At 29.3% G+C, this 19,501-nt stretch overlaps 2 protein-coding genes across 2 annotated transcripts in view; one reads left to right on the top strand and one right to left on the bottom strand.

Moving 5' to 3' along the window:
- Nucleotides 1–19,501, bottom strand: part of LOC113363211 (tyrosine decarboxylase-like) — a 51,232-nt gene that overhangs the window by 27,554 nt on the left and 4,177 nt on the right. The window lies entirely within an intron of this gene.
- LOC113363213 (probable palmitoyltransferase ZDHHC24) lies at nt 124–1,295 on the top strand. The gene has a single exon (XM_026605696.1). It carries the CDS (start codon nt 359–361, stop codon nt 1,190–1,192), a length of 834 nt encoding a protein of 277 aa, XP_026461481.1. The 5' UTR covers nt 124–358; the 3' UTR covers nt 1,193–1,295.

The raw sequence follows: 19,501 nt of genomic DNA, 5'->3' as shown, positions 1-19,501 counted from the left end.
TATTAAGTTTGCAAACAACTTCACGTCTCAAAATGTCGCCCCTCACATGACAAAGGGTGCCAATAGTAGACAGTAGACTGATTAATGTTTTTATTTAAATTCAGAATTTGAATTTACATTTTATTTAATGTGATTAAGTTATAAATATAACAAGAACAATAAGTAACTAATTTACGAAATTGATCATTCAGTTAGTGGCTGTGCCTGAAAACAATAGGACTTGCTTTAAATATTTAATTAATTGGAAAACACCTACATGTCAAATCGTAAGAACAGTCAAAATTATTTATACTCACATATAATGAAGAATTAGACATATCTCATTGTTTTATACCAATATTGACTTACTATTTCAATAATGTTCATGAAAATGAGACGAAGAAGCAACATCATTCCTCGTACTACAAGTGATTTAGTAGCTACATCATTCCTAGCAATTATGATACCCATTATATATTATTTTGAATTGTGGGTAGTTTTACCATCAGTGCATAATCCTGGAACACTTATGCATGGTATACATTTTGCTCTTGGATCATTTTTATTGTACAATGTAACAAGCAATTTTTTGGCAGTAATTCTATGCGATACTAGCCTCAAAGGAGTAATTCTATCTCCTGATGATAGCAAATCTCGAAGATTCTGTGCATCTTGTGAGTGCTTTGCACCACCCAGATCTTGGCACTGTAACATTTGTAAAACTTGTATTCTTAAAAGGGACCATCACTGTGTATTCACAGGCTGCTGTATAGGACATAGGAATCACAGATTCTTTTTTTATTTGGTATTGTATATGTTCATTGCAACATCTTATGCGACATATTACAACACCTTTTTTGTACTAGAACGAGTAAGCTTTAGAAGCTGGTGGGATATCTCAAAAATTATATTTCCATTTGCAATGCTCGCTGTATATCCTTCTGCAGAGCAAATATATTTAGCATTATTTCAATTAACAATAATTGGGCTGGCCTTGACTGCAATCTTGTTTGCATACCATTTCAATCTACTGAAGAATGGAACAGTCGTGTATGAAAGAAAAAGCAGACTGTATGACTTTGGATTTAAAAAGAATTTGCACACCGTTTTTGGTGAACGGTGGTATTTGACATGGATCTCTCCAACTATTGAAAGTTATTTACCTCATGACGGTATTCATTGGGATGTAAAAAGTACTAATAAAGGAAAATAAGACAAATTTTGAAAATATATTTAATTAAACTTATGCATGCAGGGTATTACATACAATTGAGTATCAGGGAAACTTTGTTAAAATATACATTTTTCTTACATATTAAGACTATATATCAAATTATTATTAAAATTATATTTTTATATTTATTTACAAATTTTTAATGAAACTTAGAGACAGGGAATAACCACTTCACTATATGTTGCTCAAAAAGTAACATCTATATTGGCAAAAGAAATTGTAACTAAATTAAAGATTGTGATAGGTCAAACTTAATACAATTGTGGACTATTAATATTTATGTATAAATTCTCTTCAAAATATTTCATTATAAAGTATTTTTATAATACATAAACTTAAAGTTTGTATTTTATTTGCAAATGTTTTATGAAATATTGCCTAATCATAACTACTTAATGTCACATTAATAAATGTACAATTTATTCTTATATATCGATATAATGAGAAATGCATCTAAAATGATGGTCATATGAATTATCTTATAATTAATGAAATAAGAAGGCTAAGAATATTTATGCATTTGTGGAAATGAACTTAGCAGACTAGTCAAATGAATGTACAATATTAGTTTTTAATTAGATTTTGCATTTATATAAATGAATTTATAGTTTTTAAGATATATTTTGTATTTACTAAGGTTTTGTAAATTCAAATAAATGTGCATATATAAAATTATGAAATTGCAGTATGAATGAATTATATATTATATTTATCCAGTGATCAATTTTTTTAAATTAGCTTAAGATTAATTACCAAATTAAATAAAGTACTTGAGATGAACTGTATGATCTACTTTACTTCATCAATTATATCTTCACCTACTGGAATTAAAAAACAGCTTCTTCCTCACTATTTGAAGGAGGTGCTGTCATCATTCTTGGTCCGGATTGAAAACTTCTTCTTGGTTGCAAAATCATCAGTTCTCTGAGTAACATTGCTTTTTCTCGTTCCAAACTTGTAACAGCTGCACTTTTTCTGCTCACTTCTTCTGTGAGTTGCCTATTTTGTCGTTTCAGCCTTTCCAAAAGTAGTTTTTGTTGTTCTTGTGCTCGCGGTGACTACAATTGTGATAATTTAATATTAGAAAACTAATTGGCAAATATATAATATAGTAAAAATTACCATTTCAATCTGTGATTTCGTCAATTCTAAGTCCATGTGCAGTGGAACTGCTCCTCTTTCCCAAGTTTTAACTAAAGCTTCTAAATGCCGATTTGCTTCCATCACACGAGCCTGCTGCATCTCCAATCGTTCCTGATGCGATTCACTCCATTGTTCCTGATAAAAATAAAATAATCAGGTTTTCTAAACATTTGCCTTAAAATTAGTTCGGCAAGATATAGTTTCCTGAATTACCACTCTAGCTCCTGCCCTCCCCAACCAGCGCATTCCATCCTGGACAGCAGCCACTCTTTCCCTATACCATTCTCTGGCTGCATCGACGGCTTCCAGGCCCCTCAAGAGCAAAGAACGTTCCTGCTCCAATTGCTTAAGGCGTCTTAAGGCAGCATGGTCGATTCCGCTCTGCAAAGTGTGACGACGTGGTTCTCTTCGTTTCCTACCACCTTCTTGGGTATTTTTTATGAAATAGCCAGCAGTGGTGGATGTCTGCAAAAAAGAAACTTGATAAAAAATTTATTATTATTAGCCACATTGGATTGGGCTTTAGAAATAATAGAGTGAAGATAATGATGGTGGTTAAAGGATAACCATGAAAGTCTTTGTTTTAAATCCCTTTCAGACTGTTTTGCTATTAATCATCGTATATTATCTCTGGTGATTATTCTCATTTATACAATATTGCAACTTAAAAATTTTGATTCCACAAACATGTTTACCTTACTTTTTCGAGTCAACAAATACATATGGTCGCGACAACAAAACATTAATAACAATCCTAAAATAAGAAAAAACAATTTACTGGCGTCTCAGACATCTGTAGATATGTAAATTTAAGAACCGGATACAAAATGACCTTGTTGCATTTATTATGACATCAAGAGACGAACGGTTCCAGGTTTTAGGTCAACGTTTTCTTGTAGGTTTGATATGGTGAGAGATAAATGGCTTAATTTGTCTTTTCTATATATAAAATTATTTACCAAAATTGAATAAGTAAGAACTAACCTGTTGATCTGTTTGTCCATCACCAAGACCTCTATTTCTCAATGGATCTTTACTAGCTATTATATCATCACTGGCAAAACCAAAATTATTTTGGTTGTTTGCAGTTACTAATAAACCTTTATGCCAATTGTGTAAAGCGTTGCGTATACCTAGAAAAATAAATAAAAATATAAAATTTTAGCCAATTATGGACAAATAAATGCAACTCGCCTACAGTAAATAAATTTAGCTTTTGTATATACAAATATTTCCACGTCAAATTTTTCCTAACAGTAAGAGAGATCTACTTCACTACCAAAAAGATATACTTGACGTCCAACCTATTAAAATAACAATATTGTACTTTTGTTACTTTATTATAATTTATTAAAACTCTCCTTCGATAATTCAGGTTGTTGGGTTATAATTTAACCCTTGTAGCTGTGGACTGTATTAAACACTGAATGTATTTGTTTCAGTTCTAATTACAATCAATGATTTGTTACTAAGTTATAATTAAAGAAGATATATTTATTTTTATTGGTTATTTACATGTTGTTTCGCGGACTTTACTTTTTGAAGTGAACAACTAGTTCAATTAAAACACTCTGCTACCCCTTCTACCAGGGGTAGCAACCATTCCGTGTAAAGCTTAATGCCCTGAAGTTTGTCACCTTCATGGCCAATATAATTAAACGAAAAGACGTCCGAACAATATATTACCCCCTCTACCTGCTTTATCCAGTTTCTGCTGATCCTTCTCCGGCCTGATAGGTTGCACCTTGGTTTGGACAACTGCACCAGGTCTGTTATGGATTTGCAATTGAGGTAAACTCAATGCCCTGTGTTGGGCAATGGTGTTCGGCGTTTCCAAAGGTCGAACCATGACGGAAGTAGTCGGGTTTTTCAAAGCGGATGTGGAGTGGTGAGACTGCATACCGCGCCATTGAGATTTGCTGTTGGATTTGTTTATTTTCGAATGATAATGAACTAGGTAGAAACCAGAATTACTATAACAACTTATATATAAACATGTTATAGTTAAATAAAAGTTGAGACCACCGGTTGAAGATGCAAATAGTGATGCATAAAATCAACAGATTAACCAAGGAGATAAATAACAGATTTTCATACAGAAAAAATATGAAAAGCGATTCACTTAAGAAGATTTTTAGAATCAGTAGAATTTGTCAACACGTCCGAAGTGTTATAAATCCAAAATACCCTAAAACTTCATCTATTTTAATAAAATTTTATTTCGAGTTTATTTTACTTAAAATTTTGCTATTAAAATAAGATGTATGATAAATCTCAAAAGTCTTTTTTAAATGTTAATTTTTATGATATCACAATTTTTTTATTACGATTTTGCTCTATAGAATTGTAAAAATTTTTGCAATAAGAAGTTTATATAAAAGTTAAAGAATTCACATAAAAATTTACACTGAACAATAACTAGCCGTAAATAATTAAAATTGCAACATTGTTGATGGTTTGTCAGTTTTTCACTAAATTGATTGTCTTTATGTGCTGAAGATGATCCAAAACTTACGTTTTTTCTCTATTTAATAATTATATTGGTATATATTTTAAAAAATGTTATACACTCAAATACTTCACAAAAAGAAGTTTTTCATTATCACAAAAACTATAAAATTGTGAATGTGTTATTCATTGGAGCATTGCTCGTTATTTCTGATTTCTATATAAAAAACTTTATTATGAATTTATATATCGATTTAATTAATTTTTACAAATAATTCTTTAGGTTTATTAACCTCCCGTAGGATAAGTTATTGTAATCGTCAAAAAATCAAAATTGACAATTTTTACATTTCTTCACGTTTTGAAGGTTTCTGAACATTTTGGCATACCTATTAGAAAAAATGGATGTATGTCTGTGTGTGTGTGTAGTTTGTGTGTGTGTGCAGATACAAATTTTCGTCGACGATTTCGGGACCGATTCAACCGATTTGAATAATTCCAAATCATTCGATTCGTATTGATAAGGTGACGTGCTGATTAGTTTTTGGCGACGGTTACATCAGATTTTAAGAGAACGGAGCGTCCGATTTTAATAATTCAAAAAACATTTTATTTGTATTGACAAGATGAAGAACTGAAATAAAATTTGAGAAGGCAGGTCCAGCGTTATGGACTGTCAATGAAAATAAGTTAAAAAAATGTCATTTGGCGGAAAAATGTTTATTGAACATATGTACATCAAATTATCAGATATTTTATAGAGATTTTAATAATGTGTACATATTTTGTGTATTTTTTTTTTGGTTCCGTACCAAGATTTTTAATTACGGTACGGAAATTTCCAGAAATTTGCCTTAAGGTACGATGCCATACACCCCACTAGTTAAATATTATTTCGAATAAGAAAGTTACGTTTTACATACAGTCTTACATAATAAGAAAATTTCTTACGTTCTACATGTTCGGCTGCATGATGAAATAACCAGTACTATATTTATTAAAAATCTCGAAATGCCAATACACAACCTCGGTTATTAAAATTTACCAATCGGTCATTTTAATATCAATTGGGTTTTGCAATATTTTAGTTCCAAAATATTTTGTTTTTATTGCAGCTTTTCAATTAATTAATAGTAATCAACAAAGAAGTTTTTGAGCAAAAGGATATGGTTAGAGAAATCTCTATAACATTCAGATACTGTAGTTTTATTCATCAACCATTTTTTATTAATCTAATTTTAATTTGTTACTGCCAATCCTAGCCATATCCTTGCCAATTTTTATTTGACACAGTTCAAGAAAACCATCATAATTTAAGGTTGTTCATGCAGATAGTACTATTGATGTGAGTTAATTTAAACCAGGATGGTTTTGCTTTAAAGCAAATTTAGTTAATTTATAAGTGGTTAATTTATAAACCAGCAATCTTCAGAATTTTTCTTTTATAATTAAAAAAAATATTACTACTAATTTCTGATCTAATTACCTTATTGGATCATTCATGTCCAGCAAAGGAGCAGAAGGTGATCTTTGTTTAGGGTGGTCCTGATTTCTATTAGTATGGTCTCCAACTTTTTGCTGTTGCTGCAAAGCTTGGTTCCGTATCAAACAGATTTTGAGGCCTCCACAAAATCTTTCAAAGGACAATTTGCCACTCGGTGGAGTCACTTTTCGGAGACTCTCGATCACTCCTCGAGGTAAACCTTGGCTGACAGCAGCTTCGTCATCTCGCCAACGTCGTTCTATGTCTGCTAAATGGACGTAACTAGAATAAAGAAGTAGAAAAAAAAATAGTTTGTCTAATATTTTTTGGCTACTACATTTTTTTAATCTATATTTATTCTTTTGTCAATCAAGACTTAGAGTCTTATACTACAAAACTGTTAACATAGGTAAAAAAAAAAAATCATATAAAGTATACAAGATATGTAATAAGTAACAAAAGAAACTAAAGGAAAATAATAAATAAATGAAGTAAACAATAAAAAATATAAATGCTACTACAAAATAAAAAAGATATTACTTATTTAGATAATTTATTAGATCTAAATTTAATTAACATTGCATACTCAACTTTCGATATTTATAAGAACATACATACATATACTTGTTTATCTATGTATAAGAATAAGATGCACATGAAAATTGAAATTACTTTTAAAACAAGTCAAATATTTAGCATTTTTTTATTTATTATTTTTAGCAAAAAAAAAAGACAAAAAATAATGAAATATTACAAAGCGGAGAGGGATTCTAATAAGAAATCACCTGTATTTATTTTTGGCTAAATTAAAAAAAAAACACAATTTTTAAAAAAAAAATTGATTTTTTTGGAACTGAAAATAAATGTGATGTTGGCTGGAGGGGGTAGGGTAATTTTAAATATCATGAAGTAACACCAAGAGGGAGTGTTTAAAAGTCTAAATTTTAAATTAAATAAAAAATACAAATTTTCAAGAGTTATAAAAAAAATCTGAACAAAAACTTTGACTGTATCTAATTTCTCTTTTTATTCGCAGTATCTAATTTTATTTTTCATCTGGTTTTAACCTAATTTGGCGTTCTGTACTAATAAACAAGACATTCTTGAATGTATAATTATATATATATATATATATATATATATATATATATATATATATATATTCATATTTTACATAACTAGAAATATTAAATTAAATCGTATTAGACGTGTAAGTCATAAACATTTACTTCAACTGCAATAAGTTATTTCAATTTATTTTTCCTTGTAATACATATTACGACATAAAATACAAATCTGCAAGAATAACTTTTGAGAAGTTTGAAATTAAATAAGTTTTCAAAATCAGTCAAAATTGAGGATAAAATATAAAACAATTTTTAAAGTATTCGTAAAGGGGCTGTTAATATTAATAATAATAATAATATGCACCGTGTGCTATTTAAAAATTATTTTTAAAAATTAATAATGAAATGTACTATGTTATAAAATATTAAGTTGTAAATATTGATAATAAATTATACTATATTACACAAAAATTATTTTTAAGTAATAATAATGAAGATTCTTTAGCATTTTCGTTTAAAATGGGGGCTAATATGGATTACAATGAAGGATGAAATTATAGGATAAATTAATTATTAGACACTAATTACTTATCTAAAAAAATCGTCTTATTATAAGACCTAAAAAGCTTATTTTCAATAAATTTCTTAATAAAAAGTTGAGCTTATCATTAGACTTTTTAAGTGAATCGAATTGGAACAAAAAAAATTAAATAAAAGAACACCGATGCGTACAATCATTAATTTTAACGGCTTTTGTGACTCATGATTATAAATAGCGAATATTTTATTGAAATGATATATCAATGACCTCACACAACACAAAAAAATCTAATAAAAAAATTACTTAGTTTCTATAAGTACAGTTTAGATAACAATAAAACCAAACAGCAAAAGTAAATAAATCTTATATAGATAGACTCACATTAATTAAATAAAATGAGTCAATTAATTATGAAATTATAACAGTATCTTTGTAGATGCTAAATTCTTTGGGTAATTAATTTTATATAAAATATAAATAACTTTATAAATTAATTGCTAAAACTTTAATAATTCTGCTGAATGGCAAACAAATGTTTTTAAAGTTCAATTATGTAATTTAAACAATTTCTTTTATCAATTGTGAGCAAAAGGGCTAAAATGATTATTATTTAAAAAACACGAAAATTGATATAAACTAAATGAAAAACTAATTTAATAATAAAATATGAAAACTGTTTTTCATAATCTCTCATACCAGACACCTCTGTCTGACTGAGATATGAAAATAATGTATATATGTCAATAAAAAAAAAAAATATTATATGATGTAACAATATGATACATAATAAAAAACATCATGAAAAAAATCACAAATATTTAATAACATAAGTTGTATGAGTGACTAAAGATAAAATGATGTAATTTTTAAAGTATTTTGACCATTTTGACTATGAAAATTTTATATATGTACATATTAGGGTGGTCCTTAATATGGACATTTTCGAAAATCCTTGCTCCCAAGGGCTCAAATGGTTCCAAATTGATAAAAAACAATTCTCTGAAAGTTTTAGCTATTAATATTAACTTTTAGATAGTGCGCAATTTTTTTGTAGATTTTTAATTACGACGTTTCAGACCAAGATGCATTCCATCATCTGTTTTTTTTTTATTTAAAACCATTTTTTATTAACAAAGAACTATATACCTCTTTTCTAAAAAAAATATGTAGAAAAGTATTAAAAATTTAAAAGCAAAAATTATTTATTTGCAATATTTTCAAAGATTCAAAGATATCTATGGTTTATTAACTTCCCGTAGGGTAAGCTATTGTAATCATCCAAAAATCGAAATTAAAAATTTTTACATTTCTTCACGTTTTGAAGGTTTCTGAACATTTTGGCATACTTCAGATAAAATTGATGTATGTGTGTATGTATGGATACAATTTTTCGTCCACGTTTTCGGGCGCCCGGATCAACCGATTTCAATGGATCAAAAAACATTCGATTCCTATTGATAGGGAGATGTGCTGATTAGTTTTTGGCAAAGGCAGGTCCAGCCGTTACGGAGATACGGAGCAAAGAGTGCAGAAAATACAAATTGAGTTTTAAGAGAACGGAGTACCCGATTTAAATGATCTATAGTTTATTCAATTTGTAATGATTGGGAGAAGTGGTGATTAGTTTTTGGCAAAGACAGGTCCAGCTATTTCGAAGATGCAGAGCTAAATGTGCAAAAATGGCAGCTTTTGAGAGAACTAAGCGTCCGATTTGAATAATTCAACTAACTTTCTACTTGTTTTGACAACATAAATGCTTTTGAAAAAAATATTTAAATTTTTTTTTCCGAATTTTTTTTCTGTTTTTTTTTTAATTCTGGCTAAAGTTTTAAAGCTCACTTGTGTCCTTTAAATAAATAATTTTAACTTTGCAATTCAGTTTATATAATTCTTATAAATATTAGACAATGTTACAATATTTATAATAATCTATTTGAAAAGATTTAATATTACTCGAACATTTCATTACGGTACGGGAAGTTCCAGCAATTTGCCTTAAGGCACGATGCCATACACCCCACTAGTTATATTTAAGACCATCCCTTACCCAGTTTTCTGGTCGTCCATAATATCGAACAAAGTCCTCATAGCAGCCACAAATTGTTTCGGCAAACTGTCCACGGTTGTCCCAGTACAACCCTGGTTCAAAATCGGGGGCGTCGAATGCATTTTGTTCAAAAAATAACGTACAACACATCATACAAAAAAACTTTTATGTCCTATTAGGATGTAACCTCACACTCGAATCCTTTTCACACATATTGAGAAAAATTCACTTGGAAAAAATCACTTGGAAGCACTTTAAACTATTTGTACTTGCACAATGGGGTGTTAAATCGTGGTTTTTAGTGCACTTTATGTCCTGAATTGCTTTTGTTATGTTATTTTTTATTTTCATCTGTTGAGATTGCGTCTACCTGTCCGAATGCGCCGGTAAAACAGCAAGCACTGACCCAAGCAAACGTGAGCCGGCCAGGTATACGAGGTTAATGCCTCTTTCACACTTGTCAGGGGTTAATGATACGGAGTTCACAATTTTTTATATTAAATAAATATTTTTAACTGATAAAAATTCATTGTTAACTTCGTGTTTTTTATACTTTACCCAGTTATGAACTGTTTTTTTATTCACTTTATTTTGCAATCAGTTCATACTACAACATTAAGCATAGATTACTATCAAATATAAGATAAAATATTGATAACTACAAATTAGATAGTATTTATTAGATAGATTCACCCAATGGCGTATCTACTGGAACTACCTCAGATGGTGTATGGCGTCGTGCCTTAAGGGGGTCTTTCTATGTGATGGCCTGTTTTTTAGGGATATTTTAGGATTTTTTTTCTACGACCAGTAAATATTTAGAGCTTCAAGTTTTTTATCATTTATTAACACATATTTGGACAGTATAAATATAAAATTTCAGCTAAAAATATTCAGTCAAACTAGAGTTACAGCGCTCTGAACACCCCCGCCTCGAAAGAAAGAGCTCCCACTTCCTCTACGATTCCGGCTGATCGGCTTATCTGAAAAAAACACAAAATAAATGGCGTTTTATTTTGTAGACTTAAAAGCATGGAATGACCTATAATCAAATGAATATAAAAAAAAATGGATTTTTGATAGACATTTGAAATAAAAGTTGCAAATTAGGCGTTTTTTTTTGTTTTTTGCTATAAAAAAATCGAAGTTTTGAAAAATCGAAGTTCATTCCATGCGATTAAATATATTGAGTGTGCCCTGTAAATTTCAAGTAATTCGGTCCAGCCGTTTCTGAGATACAATGGAGGAAAGTTTGAAAAACACAGTCTTTCTTTTACCTGCTGTATCTTTAAAACGACTTGGAATTTTCTAAAATCGCTTTACTACGGTATTCTAGACATGTTAAGGGAGAAATTTATGGAAAAAAAAAATCGATTTTTTCAACCCATCACATAGGAAGACCCCCTTAAAGCAAATTACTGGCTCTTTCTGTACTGTAACGAAAAGTTCGAGAAATACTGCGTGTTTTCAAATAGATTATTATAAATACTGTAACATTGTCTAATATTCATAGGAATTATAAAAACAGAAATACAAAGTGAAAATTTAAACTATATAAGTGAAGTTTAGAACTTTAGCCAGAATTAGAATGGAAACATGTATGTACAAAAAAAATTTTTGTGCAAAACAAAAAAAAGTTGAGATAATTTAACAAGCAGAAAAATTTTGAATCATTCAAATCGGATGCTTAGTTCTCTCAAAAACTGCTATTTTTTGTGTATTTAGCTCTGTATCTTTAAAATGGCTGGCTGCCTTTGCCAAAAACTTTTCATCACTTCTCCCAATCATTACAAATTGAATGTTTTTTGGATCATTCAAATCAGATACTACGTTCTCTCAAAAACTCGATTTCTATTTTCATCAAGAATCGAATGTTTTTTGAATCATTCAAATCGGTTGATCCATGCGCCCGAAAACGTGGACGAAACATTGCGGACACACCTAACATTCACACACATCCATTTTTTCTGATGTATGCCAAAATGTTCAAAAACCTCTGAAACGTAAAGATATGCAAAAATTTTCATTTTCGCTTTTTGACTTATCACTATAACGGGATATTAAAAAAGAAATAGAATATAGCAAAATGAAAGTAATAAAATTAATTATACTTAATTAGATCTTCAGGTAATTTTCGTATTAACCTGGTCGGCTGGCATTCCAAGTTTACTTGATTCGTTAGGATGGATGTCTATTCTGTTTTTGCATTTGAAGATAGCCACTTCTATTTCTCCTTAAATTGTATTTATGCCTCTATCTTTGTGAATAATCTATGTTGGCTATTATAAATATTATATTTAATATTTTTTCTTCTTGTTTGTGTGAAAGAAGCTTGATAAGCGATCAGGTTATACAGTTACTAAAACGTTCACGATATTTTATTTACATGCATATGCATTTGAATGTAAAAGAGCTGTGAATTAGAACGTCCTTGGTTAGGTCGTTTTTTATGTAAACAGCCTGCAATCATTTTATCTAATCGTAGGTCCATGTACCAATTAAACGTAATTCACTTAGGATATCTTTCAAAAAAAATGTATTAAAAATTTCAGTAAAACTAGTGAAAATCTTATTTTGACATGGTAATACAACTACATACAATTTTAACTTTCAACTTAACCCCATGGACAAAGTATATATGATTTTGGTAGGGTGGACAAAATTCTTAGACTGCATGTAGGGTATTATATTATATTATATAATATATATACATATATATTTGTCTAATATTTCGATGAAAAAAATTGGCATAGCTATTCAATTTATCCAAAAATGCCATGAGACTTCTGATTCAAATCCCAACGTTTACCCATGAGCAAGCCGAATATCTAAAATAAAAATACAAATATGGTACTTAGAATATCTTAATTTTTATTATAGATTTTGAATATGTATGATAAAACGTACCTCAATTTATAAGAAACCCAATAATAATTTATTGAGCCTAGAGACAGTATTGTTCACATTTAAGCGGGCTAAAACCGGTATTCTTCGTATCGAATTCAAACCTCAATCTAAGCGTCGTTTCAGGTTGCAGGCAGGTCTGCCTGCCAGTTGTAATAATTGCCTATGTAAGAGGCGATAAAACCTGTACGAAAAAAGTCAAAAATAAAATATTAAACAAATATTGACACATTTTGATGAATTTAAGTTCCGATCATCCAAAAATTTGATTCCACCAGAATCCAATATTTACTAAACTTTATATCACTTCAAATTTTGCGTTGCGCTAAGTTCCAAACTTCAAAATTTTATTTAAAAAATATTTCAAATACAACTATGTATTTAGAGCAGTGATTACCAAAGTGGTTCCCAGAAAACCATGACAACTTTCAAGGGGTCCACACCCACAAAAATGAATTATAGAGATCCACGATTGTGGATATATAGAGTTGATACCATATGGACCTGGTTAATATCTATTTTATTAATATTATGAAGTCGATTAACAAATGTCTTAACTTGGATTAGTATCTTTACTTTAAATGTTTAATACTGAACGTTATTACAATACAAATTTATAAAGAAAATCGGTATCGGCTAAATAGGATTCCATGGCAAAACCTAAGGGGTCCACGACACAAACAACTTAAGTTTGCAGGTAAAAATGTACGTAAATCCGTGACGAATATTCTTAAGTTATTGAACCCTATGTTGAGAAATAAATATACTTCCTAAATACAATCTCTATACTTGGCTACATTAAGAAAACCAGGATTAAAAACTAGAGAAGTTAAAAAAAATCGTCTACGTTTTAGTGCACAATCCTAAATTGATTTTAAAAATTCGAAGAATTTGGTTGGGAATCACATTGATTAATTTTGGTAAAGATCATCGAGGTCGTTTCTTTATAATTATTAGTTGACAAAGAAGCTTGGACGATTTTGGCGAAATTTTATGAGATCACGGCCATACTGAACATACTAAAATTTAACGGCCCTCAGAAAAGAGATTTGAATATAAAAATTCATCCAAATTTGAAAAAATAATCTGGTCGAAAAGTCATGTAGCCCTAGTTCAGTTCGGATTTATAGATACCCAGCTGTAAGTCTGTAAATACTTGTATATTGACACCCTAAAGTTATCTCAAAACCTACATATTTTGTGACAACTTTAGGGTGTAATATACAAGTATTTACAGACTTACAGCTGGGTATCTCGAATTCCGAGATTCTTACATAATTTAAGCTTAAATGACTGGACTAATCCATGGTTTATTTTGCTACTTTTTCACCGTATTAAATTTTTCAAATATTCAAAGATATATATCCATAGATTATTTTTCTAATTTTTCGCCGTTTTAATTTTTTCAAATATTCAAAGATATATATCCACGGTTTATTTTACTAATTTTGGTTTTTCACTTCAATTTAAATAGCTAAATTCTATTTCGGTTTATTAAGTCAATTATTACACATATGGGGAAGTTCATGCAACTTGCCAAGGTAAAATGCCACTTACAACTAATTTACGAGAAAACGTAGTTACTGGTATAAATTACTTAAATTTATTTTCTTGGAGAGAAAATCAGTTTTTAGTAAAATAACGCTCTTGGTAAACGCATATGTTTTAGGCACATTAAAATACATTATTTTGAATTTGTTGACACAATTTTTTGTGAGTTTGTATTGTTTAATAATGGCACAAATTTGGTCCAAACATAAATAATAAATACCTTTAATATTTTGATTGATTGTCTTTAATTTTCAACAAATTGCTAACAAGTACTAATATCTTCATAATCGAAAAATCTGAAAATATAAATATTTATAAGGATATGATTATAAAAAATATTTGTATATCTGATGTGTTAATTTTTTTAATATGCAACATTATATTTACAAAAAAGAGCCTTAATATCCTTTCATATATGTACATCCACCTAAAACTATTATAAACATAACGTAATTCTGCAATTGCCTAATAATTTCATAATATAAACTATGCTCAAAAAATATACAATTTACAATATACATATACAATATACAATATAATATATAGAAATGGAAATTAATAGTATTAACATATCACTTGATAAATCTTTTGGCTAATATTTGCGATTATAGTAATCGCACTGGCTTAAATATATAATATAATTAGTTATCTTTTGATAAAAGATAATAAGTTTTATTTTTTATATAATATTGATTTATTTTATAAATTTTATTAGAAAACATTGAATTGGATTTTTCTAGATAAATATTTCATAAATAAACGATATTTTTTTTCAAACGTTGCAACAATTTATATTAATAGACCAATCGAGATATTTTATCAATATTAAATTTTAATACACAACTATAACAAGATATGTTTTTTAATAATTATTTTATTATACAAAAGTTTTAATTTATTAAAATAAAGACCAGATATAGATTCCGCCGGCGTATGAAAATAAAATAAGTATAAGTTTTCTTAATTAGGTACATATAACGCAATATTATTCATATTTTAGACTTTTTATAAATTACGACTATAAATGATGACATTTATAAATACAAATTGTTAAATATATGCAGGTATTTACTTGAATTGCATTTTCATTGGTCGGAATACGCGCTCGTCATTAGTAATTTACGAACAAGTTATTATATTATGTTATATTAATTTTTTTCTACACAAAACACTTATTATCTAATATTATAATTAAATATACGAGTATCATATATATCGGAATATTGGAATATACGCAATATAATAACCTCGGACATAAAGATTTGGCATATTATTGCAAAAAATTCCATACAAATTTTTATGCGTTCTCTTTTATAGATTTGAAAAAATCTAGAGAGTTTCTATCAAATTTTGAAACAAATTTGATTTATTATTATTTTTGGAATTTATCGTATCGTTTCGACGATTCCATTATTTGTAGAATCAATCTGATGCGAATGAGGCAGAGTACCGTTTGACAGTTGCTTTTGAACTCTCTGTTGGATTTTCTGAAAAAATAAAAAAAATTAATTAATTTAATCATAACTAACAAAAAAGCACTGTACAAAATTTTGAACCCATCCACACAAATTATTTAAATAAAATATTATATATATACTTTGTTTTGTCAATCTGAATTAGGAACTAAATTGTAGAAGCAATTATAATCTAGATTTCAGTTATATATACCAACCTTATTAAAAAAATTGAAATTTTGTGAAATTGTTACAAACCCCTGTACTATTGAATTTTATTAAAAAATGTTACAAATCCCTGTACTATACTTCTTACAGTCTTAATTGATCACTAATAATAACTCTTTATTTGCTGAAACAATTATAATTTAGATTTTAATTTTAAACGAACTCAATTAAAGTTGACTGCAATATATACCAAAAAAAAGCCTGTACATTTTACAAGCCTGTAAATTTTGTAAAAAGTTACTAACCCCTGCAATAATGATTTTTTTAAATGTTGCAAGCTACTGTACTATGGTTTTTGCAATCTTAATTGGTCATTGTATTTAATTTGTATTAATTCTTCATTTATTGAAGCAATTATAATCTAGATTTTAATTTTAACGAGCTCTATTCAACTTGACTGTAATATATACCAAAAAAGACAAATTTTGTAAGAATGCTTCTAGCTTTTTTTTTATAAGTTACAAACCCCTGTGCTATGATTTTGCAGTCCTAATTAATCATTGTGCCTAATTTGTAATAATTCTTAATTTGTTGAAGCAATTATATCTAGATTTTAATTTTAACGAACTCAATTCAAATGAATGTAATATGTACCAAAAAAGCCAAATTTTGCAAAAATGTTTCTAACTCCTGTAATATTTTTTTTAAACGTTACAAATCCCCTTTTTAAATTCACTAACCCCTATACTATGTTTTTTGCAGTCTTAATTGATCATTGTGTTTAATTTGTTTTATTTTTTGCTTTCTTAATTAATTATTTGTAAACTCGTACGTTTATTATTTTATAAATCAAAGCCCAGAATTAGGATTTTCTAACTTATAAGATATAAATATTGTTATACTACTAATACTCTTACATTTAAAATTACTAATTACTCTACATTTACAATTATATTAATAAACACCAATTTAACAATTTGCAATTTTGGTTTAATATGAGTTTTCAAGACTAAAGTAAATTTTTTAATAATTACTTATACCAAGGTTTTGCCAAAATTTGTTTCAAATAATTTTGTAACTACCCCATTAACCATAAATAAATAAAAAAATAAATATAAATTTAATAATATTAGTGTTATCTAATTGTGTGGATGAGCCTATTTTATTTAAATACTACATGCATTGATGTGAATTATTAGAGTGTGTTTTTTATATAATACAAAATGCAAAATATACATCCTATCTTGACATTTTTATAATTTATAATTTTTTTATAATTATTAATTGATTTTCTATTTAATATACTTTACTGTTTAGTTATATTCTAAATATACTCTACTTTAGCTTTATAAATTATTTTAGGGAAATTTATACTCAAAAGTTGATATACAAATCTACAACCAAATACCTGCAACGTTAGAATACTAATATATATATATATATATATATATCTATATATATATAATTTAATGTTATTGTTAGTACTGAAAAGAAATAATTAGTATATTTCTGAAAGTGAAAAACTTGGATCAATCGTGCAAGGTTCAAATTTATATAATTTTTGTTTTAATAAATAGAGGTTGAAAAATATTCAAAACCTATTTGAAATAGACCTAAAAGTCTGATCTTTTGCCAAAATCAATCAACTTTAATAATAATCACATTAACTCTAAAAGAATTGATAACTTGTGCCATAAAAGATTAAAGTATAACTTTGTTAAAAAGAAGATGTATAGTTTCAAAGAAGCAAGAAATAATCCTTCGACTGGATTTTGGTGCTCTGAGAGTTTAATATTAGGATCAAAATCTGTATCAAACTCGAGTTAATTATAATAGATATTATTATTATTATGGGAAGAGAAAAAAAAATCTAGGCGATTTATGTAAAAGATGATAGTATGCGAAGAAATTATCATTCCTGTTAGTCAGCAGTGTTTCTCAGGCAAGAAGAGTCCTACGAAGAATCTACAGCCAACATCAACAAATCAACCTTCAAACCATCACCATCATCGATGCTTCATCAAACTTCAAACCACAACCACGTGCCACAAACCAGTCCTAACTATCCTCATCTTACCCTTTGGATTTCCCTATTCCTTTCGTGCCTTTGCATCAGTTCGACGTCGGTCAGGTACGCTAAACTTTCGCTTTAACTATCGCAGCTTCTAGCTCTGGAGGCAACTTTGGTCCCCCTGTTGGTTTTTTACTCCTTAAAAGGGATCTTACATTAGTCGTCCAAGGTTGGGGCTGTCCAACCGCTCGCAAAGTCTCCGTGGACGAAGACGCATCTGAAGACCTAGGAGTTTGGTTGGAAGTTCCTTTGGAAGATGACGAGGAGCTGGAAGACACTGGTAACAGAGTCATGGCTCCGCGGGAATCGACATTTAGAAGAGTTATGCAACGTGAAGCGTTTCTTCTAGGACGAGTTCCGTGTAAATTTATGATGGTAGCAGCATCGGAAGCCCGAATGCTATAACCTCTTCTACTTGGTGAACTATACCCTGATGTGCTTTGAGAGTCACAATATCGATGCTTACCCCCAGCGCTAAGTGTCTTCTCACTGTCTGTCGGGGACCCAGAACTTTGTTTTCCGAGTCCATCAACGGGATGGTCTTCTGACGGGGTTTCCAGTTCCTGGATCAACTGCAAGGCAGCTTCCAATTCTCTAGAAAATTCGGCATCGCGAGCAGATGACTTGGAATCGGCAGACGAATCGCTTTGGACTAGCTGGTGCGCATTGCCACCAGTTGGCTGTGGATTTTTGGAGACAAAGGCTGCAGGAGGACTATGCATAACATTCTGAACATGCTGCTGGGTGATTTGCTGCCGTGTGGCATAAATGGCAGCAGGAGAACGACCTCCTCGTGGGGATGGTGTGGCGGCTCGGGAGAACTGACTAAGGTTCCGTTTACACCAGCTGAAAGAAAATGTGATTTTCAAAATAAACTAATATTTTTTTCATAAGTTTTATTATCTACCGGTGGTGTGCTGCTGCATAGGTGTAGGAGGTCCTCCCGAGCTTCGGTCTGTGGGAGCAGCTGATAAGGAAGGTGAAGTGTCTTCGTGGCCCCCTTGACACATTCCTCCGCCACCGTCTGATTCAAACACCCAAGATTGAGCATAACTTACGTGTTTATGTTGTTCGGAGATTTTCGTATCGAATCCGTTTTGGCTGTAAAAGAAATAAAATAATTTTTACTATTTTCTAAAATCATTAAAACAACCAGTGATCTAATGGGAAAGAAAATCGATATAAAAATGAAGAAAAGCAGTCTATGGTGACTATTTTATCAAAATGATCAGATGTTATAAATAATAATTTATAATTTGGGAACGTTTAAAATGTTATTTAAGTTTATAATTTTTCACTTCATCATCTAATGAATATGATGAATAACCAAATTTTTACATAATTATGATAATTTTGGAATAATGAATATATAATTAAAAGCAGGTTTAAGTATTTGTAACACATGGTATAA

This window comes from Ctenocephalides felis, unplaced genomic scaffold, assembly GCF_003426905.1.
Source record: "Ctenocephalides felis isolate EL2017-DRISC unplaced genomic scaffold, ASM342690v1 CF-g0.4_SCAFFOLD_00845, whole genome shotgun sequence".
Taxonomy (NCBI): Eukaryota; Metazoa; Arthropoda; class Insecta; order Siphonaptera; family Pulicidae; genus Ctenocephalides; species Ctenocephalides felis.
This window is presented reverse-complemented; position numbering and strand designations above follow the sequence as displayed.